Genomic DNA, 22,454 nt, shown 5'->3' on the forward strand with positions numbered 1-22,454 from the left:
GAACCTGGGGAGAAAAGTCACTGATGAGCTTTATTCTTATCCTCTCTTTAATGCCAGTCTCTCTTGAACATGGCTTTAATAAACTCTGCTGATTCTCTATGGCAACAGGAGCTATCCATTATTAACTCCAATGTACTGGATGCTTTTCTGAATTAATTCCAACCCACCCATAAAGTATATCAATATATGAAAATGAAAATCCAGCTCCAGTTACTGCTCTCCATGAAAGATTGAATTGAAACAGCCAGTGTTCTGGTTGCATTTAATATTAAGTTAATATTTCACTTTGTGCTTCAAACAAAATCTTTTGTGCTGAGTGTTATAACATTTATGTGACATTGCCCAATTCTATTGCTTACGGAACAAAGAAATTCTAAAAATTATTAAAAATGGTTTTCTTTGACAGGTACTTATTAGAAAAGGAAGATTGTAAATGTCCATGACAACCTTAAAAACCCAGCTTGTGAGTGTCAGATGCATTATTGCTAATTCTGAGCAGTGCAGCTTCATGTTTACTCTGTGTTGTTACCAACCCTGTCTAAAGAGCAAAGCCAGTGGCTTAATTTAGAATCCACATTTCTTGGCAGTGAAATATCAATTAATAAAGTCTAGTCTGTGATGCATTGCTGTGTAGACCTCGTTAGGCTCAAAACAAACATGTATTATAGATTCTCCCCATTCCAGTAAAGGGCAGCCTTTACCATTTTATGAGCTTTATCACTTGTCATGGCAGTTCACTGAGAAGAGCCTTAGACTGTGTGAGATATTGTGTGTTTCTTGTTCAGAGTTTGTCACTAAAAGTCTTTTACTGAATTTCATTAACTGTGTATTTCACCCTTAGCAGTTTTGTTAGACATTATTTCTGGTTTGCTATCCTGTAAGTGTAAAGTGTTACCCTGTGACTTGATTTCATCTAGTCTGCACTTCCTAGTAAACAATTATAAAACGTGGCAATTTCTTTTCTTTTTTCACAAAGTAAGGCTCAACACATGATTTTCAAATGGGCTGTGCCCTTCCCACTTCTCAACACAAGTATGGTATCAATCAATATTTAAAATGTTTATTACAATGTTTGTTTGGCTTCAGACATCATTTGTCGAATATACTGTGTGTCAGTTACAAATTGGGTTGCAATTTCTGATTTAACTCAAAGCTTCCTCCTGCTAAACTTTTTTCTCCTTTAATTTTCTTCTCTACTTTCATTGGCTTAAAACAGTTTTTGATCTGGCACACTAGAGTCACACACTCAGGTCTTGCAATACTAATCTCATAACAATGTTATACCAAAATATCACTGCTGTTTGAACAAAACCTTATATCTCCAAAACGGTAATTTTACAGGAGCAGGAAAAAATATACTTTACATTTAATGTAAGTCAGTTCTTCATGAAATTTACACACAATGTAAAGGGCAACAGACATTTTCAAACTATGAAATATTTAAAAAATGGAGACAAAGTTTTATTCAGGGCAAACAGATCCTAGGTGATGGGCCAGACAAAGAGTGATCCAAAAAACCCCATATGAACAATAACACCAGGACCCAGCTTGCCTCGCCTGGATTAGGGTTAGCGGGGCCTCACCCTGGAGCCAGGCTTGGGGGAGGGGCTCCTTGGCGAGTGCCTGGTGGCCGGGCCTTTACCCATGGGTCCCGGCTGGGCCCAGCCCGAAAGAGTTACATGGGACCACTCTCCCACGGACCCACCACCCATGGGAGAGGCACTTATGGGGGTCCGGTACATTGTGGATTGGGTGGCGGCCGAAAGTGGGGGCTTTGGTGTTCCGATCCTCGGCTAATGAAACTGGCTCTTGGAACATGGAACGTTACCTCTCTGGCAGGGAAAGAGCCCAAGCTAGTGTATGAGGCTGAGAGATACCAACTAGATATAGTTGGGCTCACCTCAACACATGGCAGGGGCTCTGGAACAGACTCTCTAGAGAGGGGTTGGACTTTATTCTATTATGGGGTTTTGCCCGGGGGACCCTGGAGGGGGTACTGGAAAGTGCCCTCTGCAGGGACTCCATTGTCTTGCTGGGTGACTTCAACGCTCGTGTGGGCAATGACAATTTTGTAATAGTGATATTGAATGTCAGCATCCCTGATAGTGTTTGAGATTTTGAGTGTTTGTGTTTTTGGGAAGTCCATGCAGTCTCGTTGCATACAAGCCTGTCTGTGGCCTCTTCTGATGAAATCAAGTGAACAGGGTGCTACCTACCTGGCCTGAATTAGAGATTCTACAACAATCTTTCTGTACCTTGCTGATTTCTCCCCTGAGGAACATTAGACTGCAAATATGATTATGTTACTATTCCTGGAGCTTGAATGAATGAATGAACTTCCTGAAAGAGCACTCGAATCATGTTTCTCCTCAACCCAGTTGCACAGATAGAATAATTGAGGTGGCTGGCTGGCTGTTTAGAAGGTTCAGTCCACTTCATTTGCTCGATAAAGATGTGACTCAACTGTTGTCCAGTATTCTATGCCATTGTCATAGGCATTTTACCTACTGGATGCTGCTCTGTGTTCCCAGCTTAGCTTTTAAAGTAGCTTGTTTGCTTATCAAACTGATGAAAGCATGTCTTTACCAGCCTGTGTTGGTAGGTTTGGGTTAATGGAAAAAAGGAGATGCCACTTGGCATGTATGTGTGTGTATTTGCGTGCATATTTGCTGCTTGTTGTGAACTAATAGCAAAGGAAGAGATGAAACATTCTCTCTCTCTCTCTCTCTCTCTCTCTCTCTCTCTCTCTCTCTCTCTCTCTCTCTCCCCTTTACTTTGTATTTCTGTTCCTATTTTTGCGGCTCATCTGGTTTAATTGAGTGAGTTCTCTTGAATGTCAGCACTGAAATCAGCATTGAAACCTGAAGCTGGATACCTCCAGATACCTGGATACCTTCCTATCACAGGCCCATCGGCCCGAGCAATCAAAGCGGCGCCTGTCTCCAAATGTGAAATGCCTTCGGGAGTGCTCACATGCACGCACGCACACACACACACACACGCACACACACGCACACACACACGCACACACACACACACACGCACACACACACACACACACACACACACACACACACACACACACACACACACACATACCTTTACAATGGATGTCAAGTCAGACATTTTCGGAGGAGGCTGAATTTCTCTTAATGCCTTAGAAACACTTTCTATCTCTGTGGCACAGATATATGTGATTGTCCCTTTGCTGTCTAGATGCCCAGATATGATAAAGTGATTGTTATAGCTCATAACCTCTTAACACTAGGAAGGCAGAGATGGTCAAAACAAAAAAGTTTGGAATATTTTTTACCTCATGAGGCTATTACCAGTCATTGTGACCAAATATATTAGACTGCGGTTCATCTCCACAAGCAGGCTCATTTTTCCTGCTTTTAGAATGAGTTGGACATTATTTTAACAGTTCCTATGCAATAGCCTCCTTGCCTTATCTTCTTAATTCACAAAAAACCTGGAAAAAAGATCAGACAGTATAAGCTTTGGTATATAAGCCCATCAAATTTGTTGGAACTATTTGGCTGAAAATTATGATGACCAGAGTGTCGTATCTGCACAGCGATGAGATGTAAACACTAAAGCAGCGGCTAAAAGTGAATGAGGTGCTGAAATTGATGGTTGAGTCCTCTCTGAGGAAGGCAAGTAACATCACTTTTTTACTAAAGCAGTCTTACTTAGTCTAGCCTCAGTTTCAGCAGAATGACCAGTTTAATTTTATTATACTAAATAACATTCAGTTATAATAAAATATTTATGGACTTTTTACTAAAGAAGTCCAACAGTATAATAAATAAATAAATCATGAAGTATTCAGATCTTTCATATTTACAAGAATTATATTATGATATACACCAACCAGCCACTTCATTAATGACACCTCCTTGTATCTACACTTATTTTTAATTTAATCAGCTCCACTTATCATATATCATATAGGTACACTTTGTAGTCCTACAATTACAGACTCTAGTCCATCTGTTTCTCAGTATGCATTGTTAGCCCCCTTCGTCCTGTTCTTCAGTGGTTATGGCGCCCACAGGACCACCAGTATTTTAGTCTGAAATCCAAGTTAAATGTTCAAAATGTGTTTTCAACCTCATCCTTATGAGACATATACATATAGACAGAATATGCAGTGACTAGATTCATTTATTCAAGCTTGTGAAGTACAATATTGATGGGTTATTTTCAAATCATAATTCTTTTACTTCTACTCAAGTATATCAGTAGTAAAGGAATCTCCTTTTTACTCAGTTACATTTTAGCCCTTTTGTATTTATGTACTAATTTCTTTTTTGTGGTTGATTTCTTTTTATTTTATTGATGACAACATATGTACTGTTTTGTGTTTGGTCATATCTTTTTGGAGCTTTAAATCTTTTACAGCTATTCTCTGTTGTGGCATAAATACATATGCAAAATTCAAAATTACCTCTGTGGCCATTGTATTAGTTATAGGCTTCTGGCCTTTTAAGAGTTAACAGCAGGCTTAAATCTTGTTATTCAGTAACTGCTTTAAATTCTCCTGTAACTACTATACTGGAATGTTGATTAAATTTGATTACGCAATTAAGAAATCATTGATTAAAATTTACCTTCTCAGTGAAACGGCAGTGATTAGTTTGGCATTATCATAATGCATATCATTACTGTCGTGGAAAGTCCTCATATATCTGAAACAGTGAAAGAAAGAAAGAAATTATCTTTACTTGAATGTAAGTTAATGTAACTGATGTAAAGATTTTATTCCAAGTATTTTCAGAACATTTCTATTGGTCCCTTCATCACAATATGTTCAGACAATGTAAAGGGTAGCTGACATTTCCAAATAGTGTAAAAAAAAAAAAAAAAGGTTAAGAGTTTTTCTCACTGTCAAAATGCACCTCCCTTTGCCCCCTATTTGGACCTACCCCAATCTAGAATTTGTTTCTTGGTAATTAAATTACAACCATGAGTTTTTGCCACTGTTGGTGTCAGAGAAGAGCAGACCACACATATAGTACAGAGCAGGAGCTGGGCACTAGGCTATAAGACCACTGCATTTTATCTTTTATCTTTATTGTTGACCCGTGCTTTCATTTAAGGCATATCTAGCACAGCTGGGGTGGACTGAAACACTGATTAAACTGGAAGTGTTTTCGGATGGTTAAAAACAGGTCTATAAAGTTTTTAAGAGTGAATTTGAGACTTCATTTTCAGATACTTATTTGGGAATGTCAATGAGCATATCAGCTTTATAAAAATATTCGGATCAGCCTGAAAATTAATACTGACAGCTATTAATCTAATATGTAACTGCTTTAGTTATGAGGGTAAGGAATTAACATACATTTTCCTACATACAAAACCTTAGGCTTTATAAGTGTTAAATAAACCTACTTAACTGATCACAGACACACACACACACACACACACACACACATATATATATATATATATATATATATATACATATATATATATACTTCTGCATACCACTGTCTCCATGGAACACACAAGCACAGAGTCCAGTATCAAGGAACTTCAGGTTGCCGTGGCAACTGTGGAATCTGTGGCGGTCACCTGGGGAGATGGGGAGGTCAAGCACGTGTCGCCTCCTGCTGGGCCAGTATGTCGTTCTTTTCCTCCCAGTACAGGAGCCCTCTTCCTCTGCAGCGTCGGCCCTGCTAGCCACTGTGGATCCCCTGATCCATGAGGTGTCCACTGTGGTTTAACTTGGGGTCAGAAAATAAACCCAGTCATTGAGCTCCAGTCTAATTTATGTGTTTAGTGGCAGATAAATTTTAGGCCATTACTGAAAGAATAATGTCTTGTATGAGCCTCATTATACAAAATAATTTACAGAGTAGTTGCTCTTCTTATAGATCACTTAAAATGACACTTCTTATTGTCCCATAGTGACAGTTTAAGACTATAATATGCCAACTCAAATACAGCTTTTTTATAATGTTGATTTTGCAGTTGAGACCTAAACATTGAGCTGGACCTTCTTTTTTTGAGTCTGACTTGATACCTCTGACTTTACTGTAACACAAAAGGACTCATGTGAGCTCAACATAGCAAAGGAATTAAAAGCTTATTAACAGAAACTGACAAAACCACAAAGAATACTAGGAAGCTATCTGTTCCCAGTGCTATTAGGTTCAGAGACAGGCTCCTCAAGACTACACAAATTAGTTGTCAATTTCCTAGTATGCTCTGCGCATAACAGCTAATTACTGTAAAACCTTACTTGTATCTCTCAGAATGCACTATGTCTACTAGGAATGTAGGAGGATATTGGAATAAAAGCAGTAGTTAACCAAGTAATCCCAGGCTTGTTACATACTAAGGCTTATTATTCAGTGACTACAGGGACTTCCATGCAAACTGGTTGAGCTGTTCTATGGTTATAGAAGCCTTATGCTTTACACTAGTTTGGCGCTCATACATTTATAACTGTGTCAGGTTTGATAAGAGGAGCATGCTAGATTTTTGGACATTTTTGTCCACTAGAAGATTATTAATTCAGTCTGCCAATATATGGACAATTCAAAGCAAAGCAAGATTAATTTATATAGCGCTTTTTACAACAGATGTTGTCACAAAGCACCTTCACAGAACAATCAGTATTTCAGGAAGAAAAGAAAAGAAAATCCAGGTCCAAGCCCCCACAATCAAGCCAGCGACAACGGTGGCAAGGAAAAACTCCCTAAAGAGGAAGAAACCTTGAGAGGAACCAAGACTCAGAAGGGGAACCCATCCTCCTATGGTTGACACCAGATAGCAAACATTATTAGTATAAAGTGTTATAGTACAAAGTGGGAAAAAGAAAAGCAGTGGTTAACTTGATTAATTTATGATTATGCAGCAGCAGCAGCATCTGAGGGTGAGGATTGCACAGCGTTGTAAAGCAAGAAGCTCAGTGGTGGTCAAGTCGGTCCAAAAGGCTGGTAAGCAGTGGCACCCAATCAAGGCAGAAGAGGCAACAGCATCAGACGCACAAGATGGACAGCTATTCAGCTCAGCAAAGAAAAAAAAACGCAGTCAGTTCTGTAAAGAGTGACTGACCACAGATTACAGTGTTAACAGGGCAGCAGAGACCTCAGCAGGTCTAGATCTGACAGGGAAGACTAATCACCAAAGGCTTGACTATACAAGTAAGTTTTTAGCCTAGACTTAAAAACTGAGGCTGTGTCTGATTCCCGAACATTAACAGGAAGATTATTCCAGAGCTGGGGGGCTTTGTATGAAAAAGCTCTCCCCCCTGATGTAGCTTTATTAATTCTAGGTACCAGTAGTAAGCCAGCACCTTGTGATTTAAGTAGGCGTGATGGTTAATAGTGGGAGAGATGTTCACTCAGGTACTGAGGGGCGAGTCCATTTAGAGCTTTATAAGTCAATAATAGAATTTTATAATGACTGTGAAATTTAACTGGTAACCAGTGTAGGGTTGATAAAACTGGGCTAATATGGTCCAATTTTCTGGTTCTTGTGCGGACTCTGGCTGCAGCGTTCTTGACTAATTCAAGCTTGTTAATAATTTTGCTGGGACATCCAGACAGCAGGGCATTACAGAAATCTAGCCTTGAAGTAATAAAAGCATGAACTAATTTTCTGCATCCTGTAGAGATAATGCATTTCTTAATTTAGCGATATTGCGGAGATGCAGGAAGGCTGCTCTAGTGATGTTGGTTATATGTGCATCGATGGACAGATCAGCGTCTATCACGACACCAAGATTTTTAACAGATGAGCTTGATGCAAGTGAGAAATTAAGTTTAAGTGTTAAGTTAGACAGTTTGTTTCTAGCTGCTTTTGGACCAAGAAGGAGGACTTCTGTTTTATCTCAGTTAAGTAGCAGAAAGTTACTTGACATCCAGTCTTTTATGTCTTTTACACAGTCCTCAATATTGCTAAGTTTAATTTTATCATCATGTTGAATCAATACAGATCTAACAAATTTTTACCAGAAGCCTTCTGATAAACTAGTTTAGTCATTCTGTTTTGTCTGTGGAATTATTCCAAATGTACCACTGCTTAAGTAGTTTCCAAAAGAAGTGACATTGGCGCCGTCTGTCTAGACCAGGTAATTGCTGAAGTGGGGAAAAGAGTGTCTCAAATAATTCTGAACAAACTGCCTGTGTTTTATTCCATTTATCTTTTTTTAGACTAGGAGTTATTGAGATGGTGAGGCTGCAGAGAGAGGTGTTATTTCTGTGAAACCCCTGAAGTGCCAATAATACCCTGATAGTCATATGCTGTATTTTTTCCTTTTATGTCTTTTTCTTTTTTGTTTGTTAAATGACTGTATGAGTCCTGTGAGGTGCAAAGATATCAGCTGAAAAAAAGTTCAGCTGAGTCATTGAAGTTTAAAGACACAGGAGCTACAACAGCTGGGTTGCTGTTCATGGTACTGAAACAGCAGAGACCTTCAAACAATGGCACTGCTAGGAAGTGGCCCAAAAGCAGAAGCATGAGGGCTCACATGTGCCTTCACTGCTTTCTCCATTGACATGTGTGTCCTTTGTGACAATCGGTGCAAGCTACTCACACAACCATGTAGGATAGCTGAATGCGCTGGGAAGACACCCTGTGTAGCTAACTGCTCAGTTCTAAAAAAGTGACCAAATGGTGCCTTTATATCAACAGAGAGAGGAATTAAGCGATTCTGTCCACTCATTGAGAGCCGAGCCATTTGTGCTTTTGTGGACTCTGAGCCAGGGATGGTTTTTAAACATCACCGAGGATCAAACTCAGGTCCTACTAAATGTATTGTATGTTCTTGACTGACATGTTTACTTCAATGGTATATGCTATGTAGACTGCAGGGTTGAATTTTAAAAATACTTTGCTTCTGCTTTAGTGTGCTTAATTGTTATTCAGCGAGGCTTCCTTAAGTGTCCAGTTTCTAATGCCTTACTATTGACTTAAGACTTTGTGTTAATCAGTCTTAAGAAGGAAGTTAGGTTGTTCTCCAACTCCGTTTCCAAAAAAGTTGGAAGACTGTGCAAAATGTAAATAAAAACAGAGTGCAATGATGTGTAAATCATCTAAATCCTATATTTATAATTTTCTTATTTTATTGTTTTTGAAAAACACATTCCTATTTTGAATTTAATGCCAGCAACACATTCATCATTCAGCATTAATCATGACTTCACAGATGTGCAAGTCACCCATGCCATGTGCGCTAATGCACACTTGTAGCATCATGGATGCTGGCTTTTGAACTTTGCTCTGACAACAAGCCATATTGTCTTTAGCCCAGAGGATGCAGTGTCCATGGATTCCAAAAATAATTTAAAATTTTGATTCATCGGACCATAAGACACTTTTGCAGACCATCCTAAATGAGCTTGGGCCCAGAGAAGGTGGCAGTGTTTCTGGATACTGTTTATATATGGTTTCTTATTGTATAGTAGAGTTTTAACTTGCATTTCTGTAAGCAAAGATGAACTGTGTTCACAGACAATGGTTTTAGAACGAGCCCTCGAGCCCATGCAGTGATTTCTAGAATCTGCCAGGTTTTAATGCAGTGATACCTGAGGGTCTGAAGATCATGGCCAGCTAATATTGATTTTCAGAGGTGACAGTCAGATAGGTGGGGTAATATGGCAGGTGAGTAAGATGCTAGAACAAACACTGGTTTGAGCGGCAGTTCCAGAGGATGGAGTTGAGCTTGATACTGTATACAAGTATAGGTATCATAACATAGGTTTATGTTGAGAAACATCATTCTTGAATTCTATTGCACTTTTTGGTGAAACCCTCACCATTTTTACTTCTGAAATCTTGTTACTAACCTGTTGCCAATTAATCATCATGTATTTCTTTTAGTATTACACAACATCAGCGTTTTGTTGCCTTGTCCCAACTTTTTTGAAATGTGTTGCTTGCATGAAATTTAAAATGGGCATTTATTTTTCAAAAACAAAATTTCTTAGCAGGGAAAAAAGAATGAACCTATAACAGATCCACCACTCATACCTTGAGATGTCATGTAGTTAGTGCTTCATTTCTTTGTGTGGGTGTCACATATTTGTCCCAGCATCCCACCTCGTGTGGGTACTGATGCCTGTGGCTTATTGTCCCTCACATTAATAGACTTTATTTATATCCCTCTCTCATGGACTTTCAGTATGAAGCTTTGCATCTGTTCATGTGCTTGTCTTATTGCCATTCTCTTTTGTGTTGTTGTGTCCTTCTTTCGAGGTTTGCTAGACATGTTTATTTGTTCCTATTTGTTGCTCAGCATTAACGTAAACTAAAGATTTGTTATCATTTGTTAGCCTAGCCTTTCTCTGATTTCTATTGTTCCCATGTCCTGTGTGTTTTGTTATTGAGCCTTTCCTGCTATTGTTTCACTTATTTGGTTTCCTCCTTTATATTCATTAAAGCCTCTGCAACAGTCCATAACCTCCCAGCCTGGTTACTTATTACAGTGAGATAGTAGAGTGTTTGTCTCAGCATGATAGTTTGCTTTTACAAGCTCATCTTAAGTAGCTTGTTTTAAAACTTATACGTTTTAAAGAAAAAGTATTTGCCCTGTATCAGCCGATTCTTGAGGTTTCATTGTTGTTATCAGAAAAGAAACAGTGGCATTGTGCCATCTCCAACAACAGTCAGTAATTACGTACCGGCAAAGTGCATCTATGTGGTAGGTGTTTCTGATAAAAATGTTCTATGACTGTAGGTACAAAGTAGGTGTTTCTAATAAAGTGGCAGCTTAGAGCATATTTGTCTGCATGTGGGCTATGCTAGCCCACTCATGCTGGCTTTATGAGTAAGTGCCTACTCACTGAATGTAAATACTTGTAGATATGATGAGCTGACAAGCTGCTGATATGAATGGAGCTCTAGCAGTTTGGTCTGGTTGCCCTCAGCCTCAGAAGATGTTTGAAAGTGTTGTAATGCATGTATTAGCACAGTTGTTTAAGATGCTCAAGATGTGCTGGCTGTTTTTAGCTTGCCTTTTCCTGAAAAGATTGGGACCTTTTAAAATTTTTGTATTTGGTGTGTCTACCTTTTGCCTTTATTACAGCTTGCATTCTTTTCAGGAGATTTGCTTTCAGTTTTGCAGTGACATTTTTCCACATCTCTAAAGTTCAGTTTTAGAAGTTGGTTGTATTTTCTGCTTCTCATGATTCAAGTAATCACAAACACACAGAGGTGGACGAAGTACACAAATTATGTACTTGAGTTAAAGTAGAGATTCCCAGAGTAAAATATTACTCCAGTAAAAGTAGAAGTCCTTACTCTAGACCTCAACTTGAGTAAAAGTACAAAAGTATTTGCCTTCAAATGTACTTAAGTATCGAAAGTAAAAGTGCTAAAAGAGTAGTTATGGCTCTGATGTCCTGTTATCATTTTTGTAACAAGACTCGCTTCATGAACTCATTTTAGGTAAAAATTCTCCAGTGTCTCTCTTGGTAAACCAGTCTTTTAATAGAACATCATTAATTAGTGATGCTGACGTCTATTAAAAGGATCTTAAGCACAAAAGACAGAAGGCTAACAGTTTCCATCATGGAGAACCGAGTGGCTCTGAAATCACTTTTTACACACAAGTAAAGTTTCAGTTTAAGATTACTTTGTAACTTAGTTACAAGCTGAATAAAAACTTGCTTTAAACTCAGGATCACAAATAAGTTTTCTTTTACTATATTGATCTGTAGGACTCTGTTCATAAACATAAACTATCCTATTTACAAAAAGTTAGGTTAGTTCATCATTTAGGTGACGTATGTGCTCCCAAATTTTTATGCTGCTTGTTTTGACCAACAGGTCAAAACAAGCTCAGAACAAAGTGACCGCTGTGCTCTGATTGGTGTTCTTGCTTTGCACGTCTTTGTTTTGACATGTTACATTTTTATACACACAGAAACCAAAAGGAACGACAGATTTCTCAAAGTGAATTGGAGTCAAAAGTAAGATATTTGACTTTGAAATGTAGTGGAGTGAAAGTAAAAAGGCACTCAAAATGGAAATACTTAAGTAAAGTACAGATACACAAAAAAACTACTTGAGTACAGTAATTAATTACATTTACTTAGTTACTGTCCACCACTGGAAACACATTTAATGATGTTGATCTGAAAACCCCAGCAGTTTCTTTAATTTGCAGATTTTCCTCTTTTTTGTGTATTTCCTTTTTTTTGTAACGACTCATAACAAAGAGTTGTCTTTTTCACACTGGAAGGATGAACAAAAGCACCAGATCTAAAGCAAGAGTGGAGCTTTTTTTGGAAATTCCTGTATTTTCACTTATTTTTCTTTGTTATGCCCCCCCCCCCCTTATGAAAACAGATTTTCTTAAACAGTGTGACAAGTATTCAGATACTATTAACTTTATTATTTAACAAACTTACAGTGTAGAGATCCTCTTCACACTTTCACAATTTACAACCTTTAACTTGGTACTTATAAATATGAACAGAAAAGAATGTATTCATGAGCATAAACAGATCACACACACACATTTTCTAAGCCGCTTCCCCTCAGGGTCACGGGGCATAAACAAATCTGTTTAACAAAATTGATGAGGAAAAAGTATTCAGACATCAAAAATTACTAGCATTAGTAATTTGTTGCAAAGCTGTTGTTTGGCAATTACAGCTTCAAAAGGTCTACGATAAGTAGCAATTAGCTTTTGGCACCATTTTGTTATTCCTCTTCACAAACCATCTTCAATTATCCAAGTTTACAAGGATCCCTCTGCTGGACTGGCAAGTTCAAAATCCTCTAAAAGTGTTCAGTGTGATTTAAAACATTGGTTAGGCCATTCAAGCGCTGTTTGTGCTCGAATGCAAACTTTTTTGTTCATATTCATAAGTACAGCGTCAAAAAATATCATGTGTAAATCTGAGCTGGAGATATGCACAAGAATAAAATAACAAAAATGTCTGAATTGTTTCCCCTCACTGTATCTAACACCCTCAGAAATACCTTCTGAAAATGAAAAACTTGTACTTAATGAGCTAGTTTTCCTGGAAATTAAAATAAATTAAGGGGGCTTTCTGACTTTTTACGCAGAAGTGTATGTGTGTGTATGGTGTGACAGTGTCGGTGTGTGTGTGCTGTATCTGTGTAGGTGTGTGTGAGTCTACATGTTTAGCTCTGTTGCATAATGGAGTCTATATTTCTGATTGTGTAACCTGTGTGTGGGAGATGAAGTCCTTATGTGCCTCTCTTTTCTCTGTGCGTGGCATGTGTGTTCTCTGCTGTTTTATGACTCGTCGCGTTTGACTGCGCGTTAGTAGAAGTGTAGGAGACCGAGAGTGGTGGACGAGTGATGTCCAGAGTCTTATTATATAAAAAGCGCATGCATGTACGTGTTAGAGGGATTTCACTGCAGGAAGTGGATGAGTTGTAGGCGGCTGAGATGCTATTGGAGATTCCCTCAGAAGCAGCAGACTACACACAGTCATGTAGAACATTCTGGTCGCCCACAGTTACGCATACTAACGTTTCATATCTCCTATTTATTTTTTTGGCATTCAGCCTGTAATTAGCCTGTTTCCTCAAGCAGCACACTTCAGCCTAGTCATACCTATGGGCCTCTTTAAGAGTTTCTTGTTCCACTTGGAAGGATTTAAGCCCTGATTTTCTTCTCGCCACAATTGCTGTCAAACACTTGCTAGTACCACGTGTTTTCTGGACCATGGATACATTTGACTACAATGTGTTTAGCATCTTAACAATTGAGAAAAAGGTTGCTGTTAAGCTCAAAGATTATCAAGGGCCGTACTTTAATAAGGATCCATTTCTCAAAACCAGTGAGCCTTGTGAAAATAATAGACTTAAAGCAGCATATATTAGTTCTAAAGCAGTATTGATGTTGAATGGAAACCCTTGAGGATTAATTATGTTATAATTGCTTGCGTGCGGTTTTAACTTGTCTTACAGTTTAAAATCCATTGCAGCAAAAACAGAAAGAGGGGAAGGATGTGTGAATGCGTGTGCATTTTAACAACAGCCTAGCAGTATGGCAAACAAGTCACTGATCCTGGTTTCAACCAATTTCAGTTCCATTACACAGAGTTGTGGAAAATGAATCAGTGCAATAGGAGAACTTGTATGGTACACTTTTATCTATATTGGCAAAGTGATGCAACTCCACTGAGTCAATGCAGGCATGAGAGAGAATAATAGAGGAACCTGACTGTTACTAAACTGCCTGCTGCCATCATTATCTGGCCAGACCTCATTCTGTACACCTACCTGTGGCCTGTTGCTGTTACCTAGCCTCAGCTCTTCAGCTCACCTACACCTGTTAGTAAGTGCAGGGAATGAGCCTACTCACTTTGGTCAAAAGGTCCTGTTTGAATTCAGCAACACAACTTTGCAACAGTGAGCCTGTTTCTTTGCAGGGTGCTATGCAGTTTTCTGTCATTTGTAGGGACCAACAGATATCATATATATATATATATATATATATATATATATATATATATCATATCATATATCATTATTTATATGTTTTTTATTTATATAAAAATATATATCATTTTTATATATCATAAAAATGACCATCTTTAGGATTAATCTCCTTGATAAAACATCAATACTGTTTTGATATAAGGCTGAACTGGTAAACTTGAAAACAAAATGCTATCATTGGTTAGCTACTGAAATGACCACGGCTCACTGGTGGGCCCAAAGGTTTATTACACACTTCTATAACCTATGAATAGCTACTGAATAGTTACTGAATAATAAAAACAAACCTGAGATTTTAAGGGTTTCAAAGATTAGAAGCATATAAAATTAATCCAAACCCAACTTTTAGCATTAGCATAACTGTTATAATACAAAAAAAACGTTGTGAACTGCTGAATAAAAAAAAAAACAGTAAAAAAATTCCACCCTCTTCCCATATCACACGATATTACTCAACTGGGAGGATGAAGGCTAGCATGTGCTTCCTCCAAGATGCACAAAGCTCAACCACAATCTCCTGCCAAGACAGTGTCATTGAGCTCAACTCACATGGAGAAGAGCAGTAACCGCTATTTCTGTTGCATCAGCTATTAGACGCCATGTTGGCTATGGGTGGAGAGGGAGGCCATTCTTCCCAGTGGTCAGCAGTGCTCTTTTGGACTCCTGGCCACAAATAGCAGTAGCATTACAGAAGAATGAACTGGCAATCCTCCAAAGACAGAGCCAATTGTCCTTTGATGTGTCCTTCTGTCTACTGTTGTTGTCTTGTGGTGCACATAGTATAATACAAGAGAGTCTATTGGAAGATCCATTGATCATAGTTCCTGTACTGGCAAAATTTTGTTTTCATTGCACCTCAAAACTCATAGAAGCATGTGTTACACCGGTTTCTATCTATAGACCTTAACATTAGATTGAAAAAAAAATTGACATTGAATTAGATTGAATTGAATTAGATTCCTTAAAATAAACAATAAGTAAGGATCAGAGCCATGTAGATTTCCACACTTCCTATTTCAATTATCTGTTGCACAGAATTGTAACTGACTATCTTTTTTATCTTATTTTTGTGAGTGGGCCTGTTTGCTTTGGACAAAAATCAGTGTCATGACAGTTGTCACAACTGGCCCCTCCCAGTCCTGTCCATGTGCGTTTGTTTTGCTTCTTCCCAGTCCTGCCCCCTTGTTTCCAGACCCTGCCCCTGATTGTTACTACCTGTTATCCACCTGTTCCTCATTATCCCTGTTGTATTTAAGCTCTGTGTTTGTCCTGGTTTGTTGCTGGTCTTTGCTTGAGGTGTTAGTATTGTTTGAAGTGTTTGGTCTTTGTCTTGTTTGTTTATTCTGTGTTGTTTATCATGTCTGTACCCCAATCTCTCCGTGTTGGTTCCTTGACCCTGGACTGTTCTGACCCCAAATCTGGATTTGCCCCAAATAAATCTTGCTTATCTCTGAGTAGGCGTCCGTCTCCTCATCGCTCCCCTGCGTTACAACAGTCTTAATTAGTCAAGAGCCTGAAGAAGAAACAAAAAAGAAGAAAAGGCTTAAATTGTGGATTAAGTCTTGAATTCTCATCAAAATAAAATCATGATTTTGACCTCTGGGATTAAACGTAAAAGGTGTGTTTTAACTAGTGGCATGTCCAGTGCATCACATTCCTAGTTTCAAAGTGTAAAATAAAAATTATTGGAATTTTCATTGGAGTCTCACAGAGATTATTCAGGGCATATATTACATATTTCCAACATTTCCAAGTCTGTTTGAGAAGACTTTTCATAATATGAGCTTTCTTTTTCATGTACATGCATTCAGCTGATCTCCTCTTGCTCCAGTAATGTGCATATCAGAGCCCCCTTTTTCTGCTATTTCTGTCCATTACAGAGTACTTACTGAGACAGGGCTGAGAGAAGGTCACGAAGCATTATTACAGAAGATATTTATAATGGAGGGATTCCCCATTCCACTCTCATCTTCTCCAAATCTTCCATTTAATGAGATGACAGTGGTATTGATTGCCTCATTCATCTCTGGATATATGATTTAGTATCTGCATGGGAATTAATGTGTGGGGAGGTAATTTTTTTTCTTTAAGGTACAGATTGATAATCTGTTCACCTTTGTCATGTGTATAATGTCTGTAGCACCTATATGGATTAAAGTGCCATCCACAATTGGCACCCTTACAAAATATCAGTAAAAAAACTGGAAGAATTTTTTTTTCTTTTTTTGTAAGAAATGTATTTCTGTATGCATTTTAAAAATATTTTTAGTTTAGATTTCTCTTACATTTCTAGATGTTTTTAGTGCAACATGAATGTAGGCTGTTTTCATAGCCCCTTTTGCTCATCTTTACCCACAGCCAATAATTCTGGAGGGTTCTATTATGGTTCCACAACTAGGTTTTTTCTGTGTTGTCTCCTTGCTGTCCTAGCCCCGCCCTCATTCATCTTTGTTATCTGTGTGTAGTTTGTAACCCCGCCCACTTATCATTATTTCCAGTTGTCACATTAGTATTCTGGGTACATTGTGTCCCTGTTTCTTGTTTGATATCCTCTGTATATTGTTTATAGGTGTGTGTTTTTGGTTCCTGTTTGTTCTGCACTTTTTTGGGTTCCTCTTTGTTTCTCTGGTTTTTGGTTCTGTTTTATGTTCCTCAGTCATGTGTTCTGTTTTACCTACTTGTATTTATTTATGGAGTCTGCTGTGCCTCAGTATCTTCTTGCTCTCTTGTAAACCCACACTCCAATAAACCACTCATAAATTCGCAAATGCATCCAGCTGACATGTCTGACTCCTTGTTACAGGTTCAGTATCTGTACAGGTCTTACCATCAGACAGACATTAAAGAATGTCTTATTTATTCGACTTTCAAATACTGGATAATAACTTAGCACAACAACACAAAAAAAGCAGTTGTGAAGGTTTTCTGGTATTTATGCACAATCAGAAGAGGGGCTCCCCACACACCCCTATACTGGTGACATAGAGTCAGCTCCATAATTCTTGGCTTCATGAAGAAATGTTATCCACAGTAACAGTTTTTCATTACCTTTCTATCCATCTTTAATAAGGGTGCCAGTAATTATGGAGCTAACTGTTTTTCCTTTTGGAAGACAGTGCAAGTTCAGTTTCTAAAATAGCTACAGATTATAGCTTGAAGTTTTCCACAAAAATACATGTTTGGGATCAACATTTTCTGACAGAATACAACAACTGCTCTATGGTTTCTGAGTGAGTTCAAAGTCAGCAAGCCTTTCTTTCTCTCTCTCTCTCCTTTTCATCTTTCCAGCACTTTATTGTTACTTTTCCTCTGGATTCCTCCTGCTGCCACTCCAGTACAGAGTGCTGAGTACTTTAGCAGCTCGTCTCTGTAATTTCCTGGCTGATATTGAGTGAGAGCCGTTGTGCTGGTGTTTTGCGTGAAGGTATTGAGTGATGGGGATTCTCCGGTGGGTTGAGTGTAATTGTGTGTGCAGCTCACACTTTCGACCTTTGGACCCTCTCAGTCAGTCTGACACACACAACTTCTTTTCGAAGCCCTTTATTTACTTAGAGTGCACACACACAGTATTAACACACACACCAAACACACTGATTACTCTGATGAGTATAAACTCTTAGAGATAACTCCACATAAACCCACCATAACTGTCACAAACACCCACACACACCATCCGTATAAAACACTACATGCAAAAACACACACACACACACACACACACACACACACACACACACACACACACACACACACACACCACATTCCTCACCTCAGAACATCTATCAAATCACTCTCACTAATAGTGAAACATGATTTAACTAAGCTTTACACAGAGAAGTATTGATCTTTGTGTTATGCTGACTTTTTCTCTAATGAGTAACTGCTCTTGCTCTTTCTCTCTCTTTTTTCCATCCAGTGGGATTCCAGGAAAGAAATGTGGAGCCATCATCTTCACTGCTGAGGAACTCAGCAACTGCAGGGTCAGTTCAGCATACACACTCATAATGCTCAGCAACCTGGGAAAAATATACAGTAAAATTATGGTACTCATAATAATATGAAACATTGTCATGATTATGTACGTTTAGTTGCATTTGTGTTGTAACAGACAAAATGCACAAGCAAAGCAGCGATGACTGTGAAAATCTACAAGTATGTTTTCTAATTTAGTATTTGCAAAAATAAACGAAGAATGAAAAATGAAACAAACAAATAAATAAATAATTATCAAATTCATACAATGAGATGAAAGCACAGTGGGCCAGAAGCATAGCCAAAGGGAGTCCAGAGGTGGTCAGTGCCATCCTAGAATGAAGCATGGTCACCCTTCTTGCCACCTATATTATGGAAAGTTAGATCAGTCATCTTGACTATCTATTATTGACTATCATCAATTATTCTTATGTGAAAATTCAATGTTGGGGTAGTTAAAAGTAAATTATGAGTTACTCCACTTACTGAGATTGTTGACCCTGTATTTAATAATGTTATTGGTTCATTTGCTCAGCATACAGGAGTCCCTTCTGCTCTGTGAGCTACATTATTAAGTAAGCTATGCAGACATGTTAACTGTCAAAAAATTGTCAGCTATAATTCTTCATCATGCTAAGTACTTTTGTACAATTACATGCATGTGTTATAGGTTACCTTATAGAGTGCTGTTTGGTTGGCTTTCTAAATATCAGACTCATTTATAATAGTAAGGGCAGTCTAAATTAATAGATTCTACCTATTTGTGTGAAATGTTTTCATATTGTTGTGAAAAAATGATTTAAATTGATGTAATTTACTTGCTTCAAACACATCATTTTCTCAAGAATGACTGAAATACATCACCGCTTCATCAGGTACCACACAGTTTTCAGTCTCTCGGTTCACCTTAGGCAGTAATTGTGTTGATGTAATATTACTAATTATCACTATTACATTAATAACTATTACAAGTTATTTTACTAATGTGGAAATGAGGGATAGGTTTAATTATGTACATAGAAAAGAAAAACCCTTTTCACTTTTTATATCATTTTAATAAGGTAATGCTGTTTTATTTATTTTAATTTATTTTTATTTTATTTTATTTTATTTATTTCTCTGGAGTATGCCACCCCAAAAAAAAATATCTGGGTCTTACCTGGCCTCCTCATTTGAAAAGTCATAGCTACATCCCTGCAATGAGCTGATATCCAGTCAGCTGCTTATTATTATGCAGTTGATGTGCAGTTTATGCAGGTATTATAGACGACTTTGCTGTTTAGTCCCAAAACACATTAAATGCCTCTTTCATTTTCCTTCTGTATGATACATATTGGGAACACAAGACATTTCAGTGCTATTATAATTGATACCACCTTTGTTACATATTTTTTTCCTTTTTTTGACAAAGCACATTGCACATCAGCTGTTATTCTTCTCAAAATTGTTCATATCCAAAGCAGCATTTTTGAATGAAACTTAGCAATTATTTAATTCAGTTGCTTTTTTATGAAACAGTTCTTGACAAGAACTGATATTACAGATGATTTAAAGCATATTGTATATATACTTATATATATATATAAGTATATATACTTATATATATACTCATATAATAACTTAACAATAATAATTATAATGTGATGTTATTATAAGTCATTATTAACAATTTCTCCTGATGTTTGAGACAATATAAGTGCCAGCAGTGACAGTATCTACCTCTCTAGTCTCAAAACCTAAGCTCCAAGGCCTAAATCAAGTCAGAAGTTAAGGCATGCAGTAAGAGGTGTAATAGACATGAAAGGACTATAACATGTGATGCAGCATTTGCTTGTTTCATTCGGAGATTTTAAGCTTCTTCTAAATGTTTTGCTTGTCTTTTTCCGAGAAGCCACGACTTGGGTAAAAATATAATTTTATTACTGAAAAGGAACAAACAAACAAACAAAAAAAAGTCAAATCCCAAGCGTATAACATATCAATGCTTATTATTCAGTAACTACTTCAAAGACAACTGGTTAAACCATTCTTAGGTTATAAAAGTGTGTAATAAAACTTAGGGCCCAACAAATAGCCCAGACCATTTAAGGGGTTAACATGATTTCACCATTAAAGGTCAGCACAAAAATACATGTAGGTATGTAAATGTGTGTGCTTCTGTAATTATGCTCTATATTTATCTCTTAATTTATACAGAAAATATGCATTTGGGCCATGCTAACCTGAATGCAGTTTATTTTGGGGGTGTTTCATTTTGTTTCATGCTAAAAACTGACAAATTAATCAAATACATGTACGTCTTTCCTACTTCAATTTTTTTATGCTCTGATTCTTGCAGACTTTTTAAACATAATGTAGCATTCTAAAAAGCATAAAGATGATGTTTTAATAAAGAAAGAAAAATTGTTGAATTATGTATAATCCCCACTAAAACCAAAATCAGGGCTTTCAGGACAGAAATGCAGAAATCGTGGAAAGGAGTCTGAAAAGATAATACAGGGAATGTGGGAAGAATGTGAAGAGAGGAGCTCACAGCAATGATTTCAGCTTTGTAATGTATAGTTACTGTTGTTATTGCTGGGAAAATGGGTCACAGTGGGAACAATAGGTGGCATATCTGAAGTGCATTCAGTAGATATATACAGTACTGTGTGAAAGTCTTTGAACAGTTTACCTCAGCAGTGAGTTTATCACAATATACATTAGAATAAAGTCATATTCACAATTCAAATAAATATTTGAACAATTCAAAACAATAAAAAGTAACAAGAATTTCTTGGATCCATATTTTTCTTGACACCTTCACAGCCACCACAGACACTTGTTAATATCATCAGTTACATCATGAGCAGAATTTACTGAAGCACTGATTGGTCAAACCAGGAGCTGCTTTTAGCTACATATAATACTGGGCTTTCTCGAGGAGAGGATTGAAAATGGTTTAACAAACACACTAACATCCAGAAAAACACTATTTTATATATATATATATATATATATATATATATAATGATATATGATTATTAATTGATAATGTATACATTTTGTTTATTCAAATATTAATACTTTTCTCAGCAAATAAACACATACTACACAAATAAATAGATTTTGTGTCTTGGATGGGCTTTCACGCAGTACTGTATGTACAGTAATATGTTTACATATATAATGTAAGCAAAAGCAGCTGTATGAATCTCTGGCTGTGACTTTTAACATGGACATTTTAGCTTGGTTGAAACAGAAGTTCAACTTTTAATAAATGTAATTAGCTTTTGTACCGTTTCATTTATGGCTTTGCTAATAATGTACTGTTTATTAGTAGGGAGAAATTTACATGAGTTAAGACAGCTAAATATGTCTGTTTGTCTTTTTATATACACTTAAAACCATGCTGACATTTCAGCCTCATAATATTCTGCTGAAGACTTTATGAGATTGAAATGTCAGCACTTATTCCGTGTGAATAGAAAGTGATCATTTTTGCTGCTTTTTGCTCTTGACTGGCAGTTTTTTAATTAATCATTTTTGTTATTCATTCACAGACTCATCTTTAAATCTGATTGAATACCAGAACATCTATGTGTTTAATGATAAATGTGTTTTTTTAAGTGTAGTTAAAAATACACCAACAGTAATTTTGGTGGCTCATAGAGGACATATTTATTAAATAAATTTAATGCTAAGGGAACTAATGCAGTATATAGTTCCTCCTTTCAAAAACATGAATTACCTATTTATTTATTTTTTCATCTTTTCTCTTGGAATAATTAGAAGCAGCAATTAGCAGAAGTGGATGGTGAGATGATTGCATGTTCCTCCAGTCAGCCAGTCCATAATGGCCTGAATAATGAGAGAGTGCTGGAGTCCAGCAGAGATGCTAGTGTATGCGTGTTACATAAGGCTTCATGAGAATAACGCAGGCTGAATGTAATAGTCATGAATGGTAAAGGAGCAGTGTTTAGGGGAATCTTGTATCTTCTAACTGAAACTCTGCAGTGCACATAATAATCCTTATTGGTCAAATTTTGCCATAAAATGAGTTT

At 37.2% G+C, this 22,454-nt stretch overlaps 1 protein-coding gene across 1 annotated transcript in view; it reads left to right on the top strand.

The window, feature by feature from the left end:
* LOC108427549 (copine-9) overlaps positions 1-22,454 on the top strand; it is a 151,319-nt gene that overhangs the window by 70,851 nt on the left and 58,014 nt on the right. Inside the window, exon 8 of the mRNA XM_017697773.2 lies at positions 18,356-18,419. Within this exon, the coding sequence (XP_017553262.1) occupies positions 18,356-18,419 (64 nt within the window). The remainder of the gene's footprint in view (positions 1-18,355; positions 18,420-22,454) is intronic.

Source organism: Pygocentrus nattereri, chromosome 26 (genome assembly GCF_015220715.1).
Source record: "Pygocentrus nattereri isolate fPygNat1 chromosome 26, fPygNat1.pri, whole genome shotgun sequence".
Lineage (NCBI taxonomy): Eukaryota > Metazoa > Chordata > Actinopteri > Characiformes > Serrasalmidae > Pygocentrus > Pygocentrus nattereri.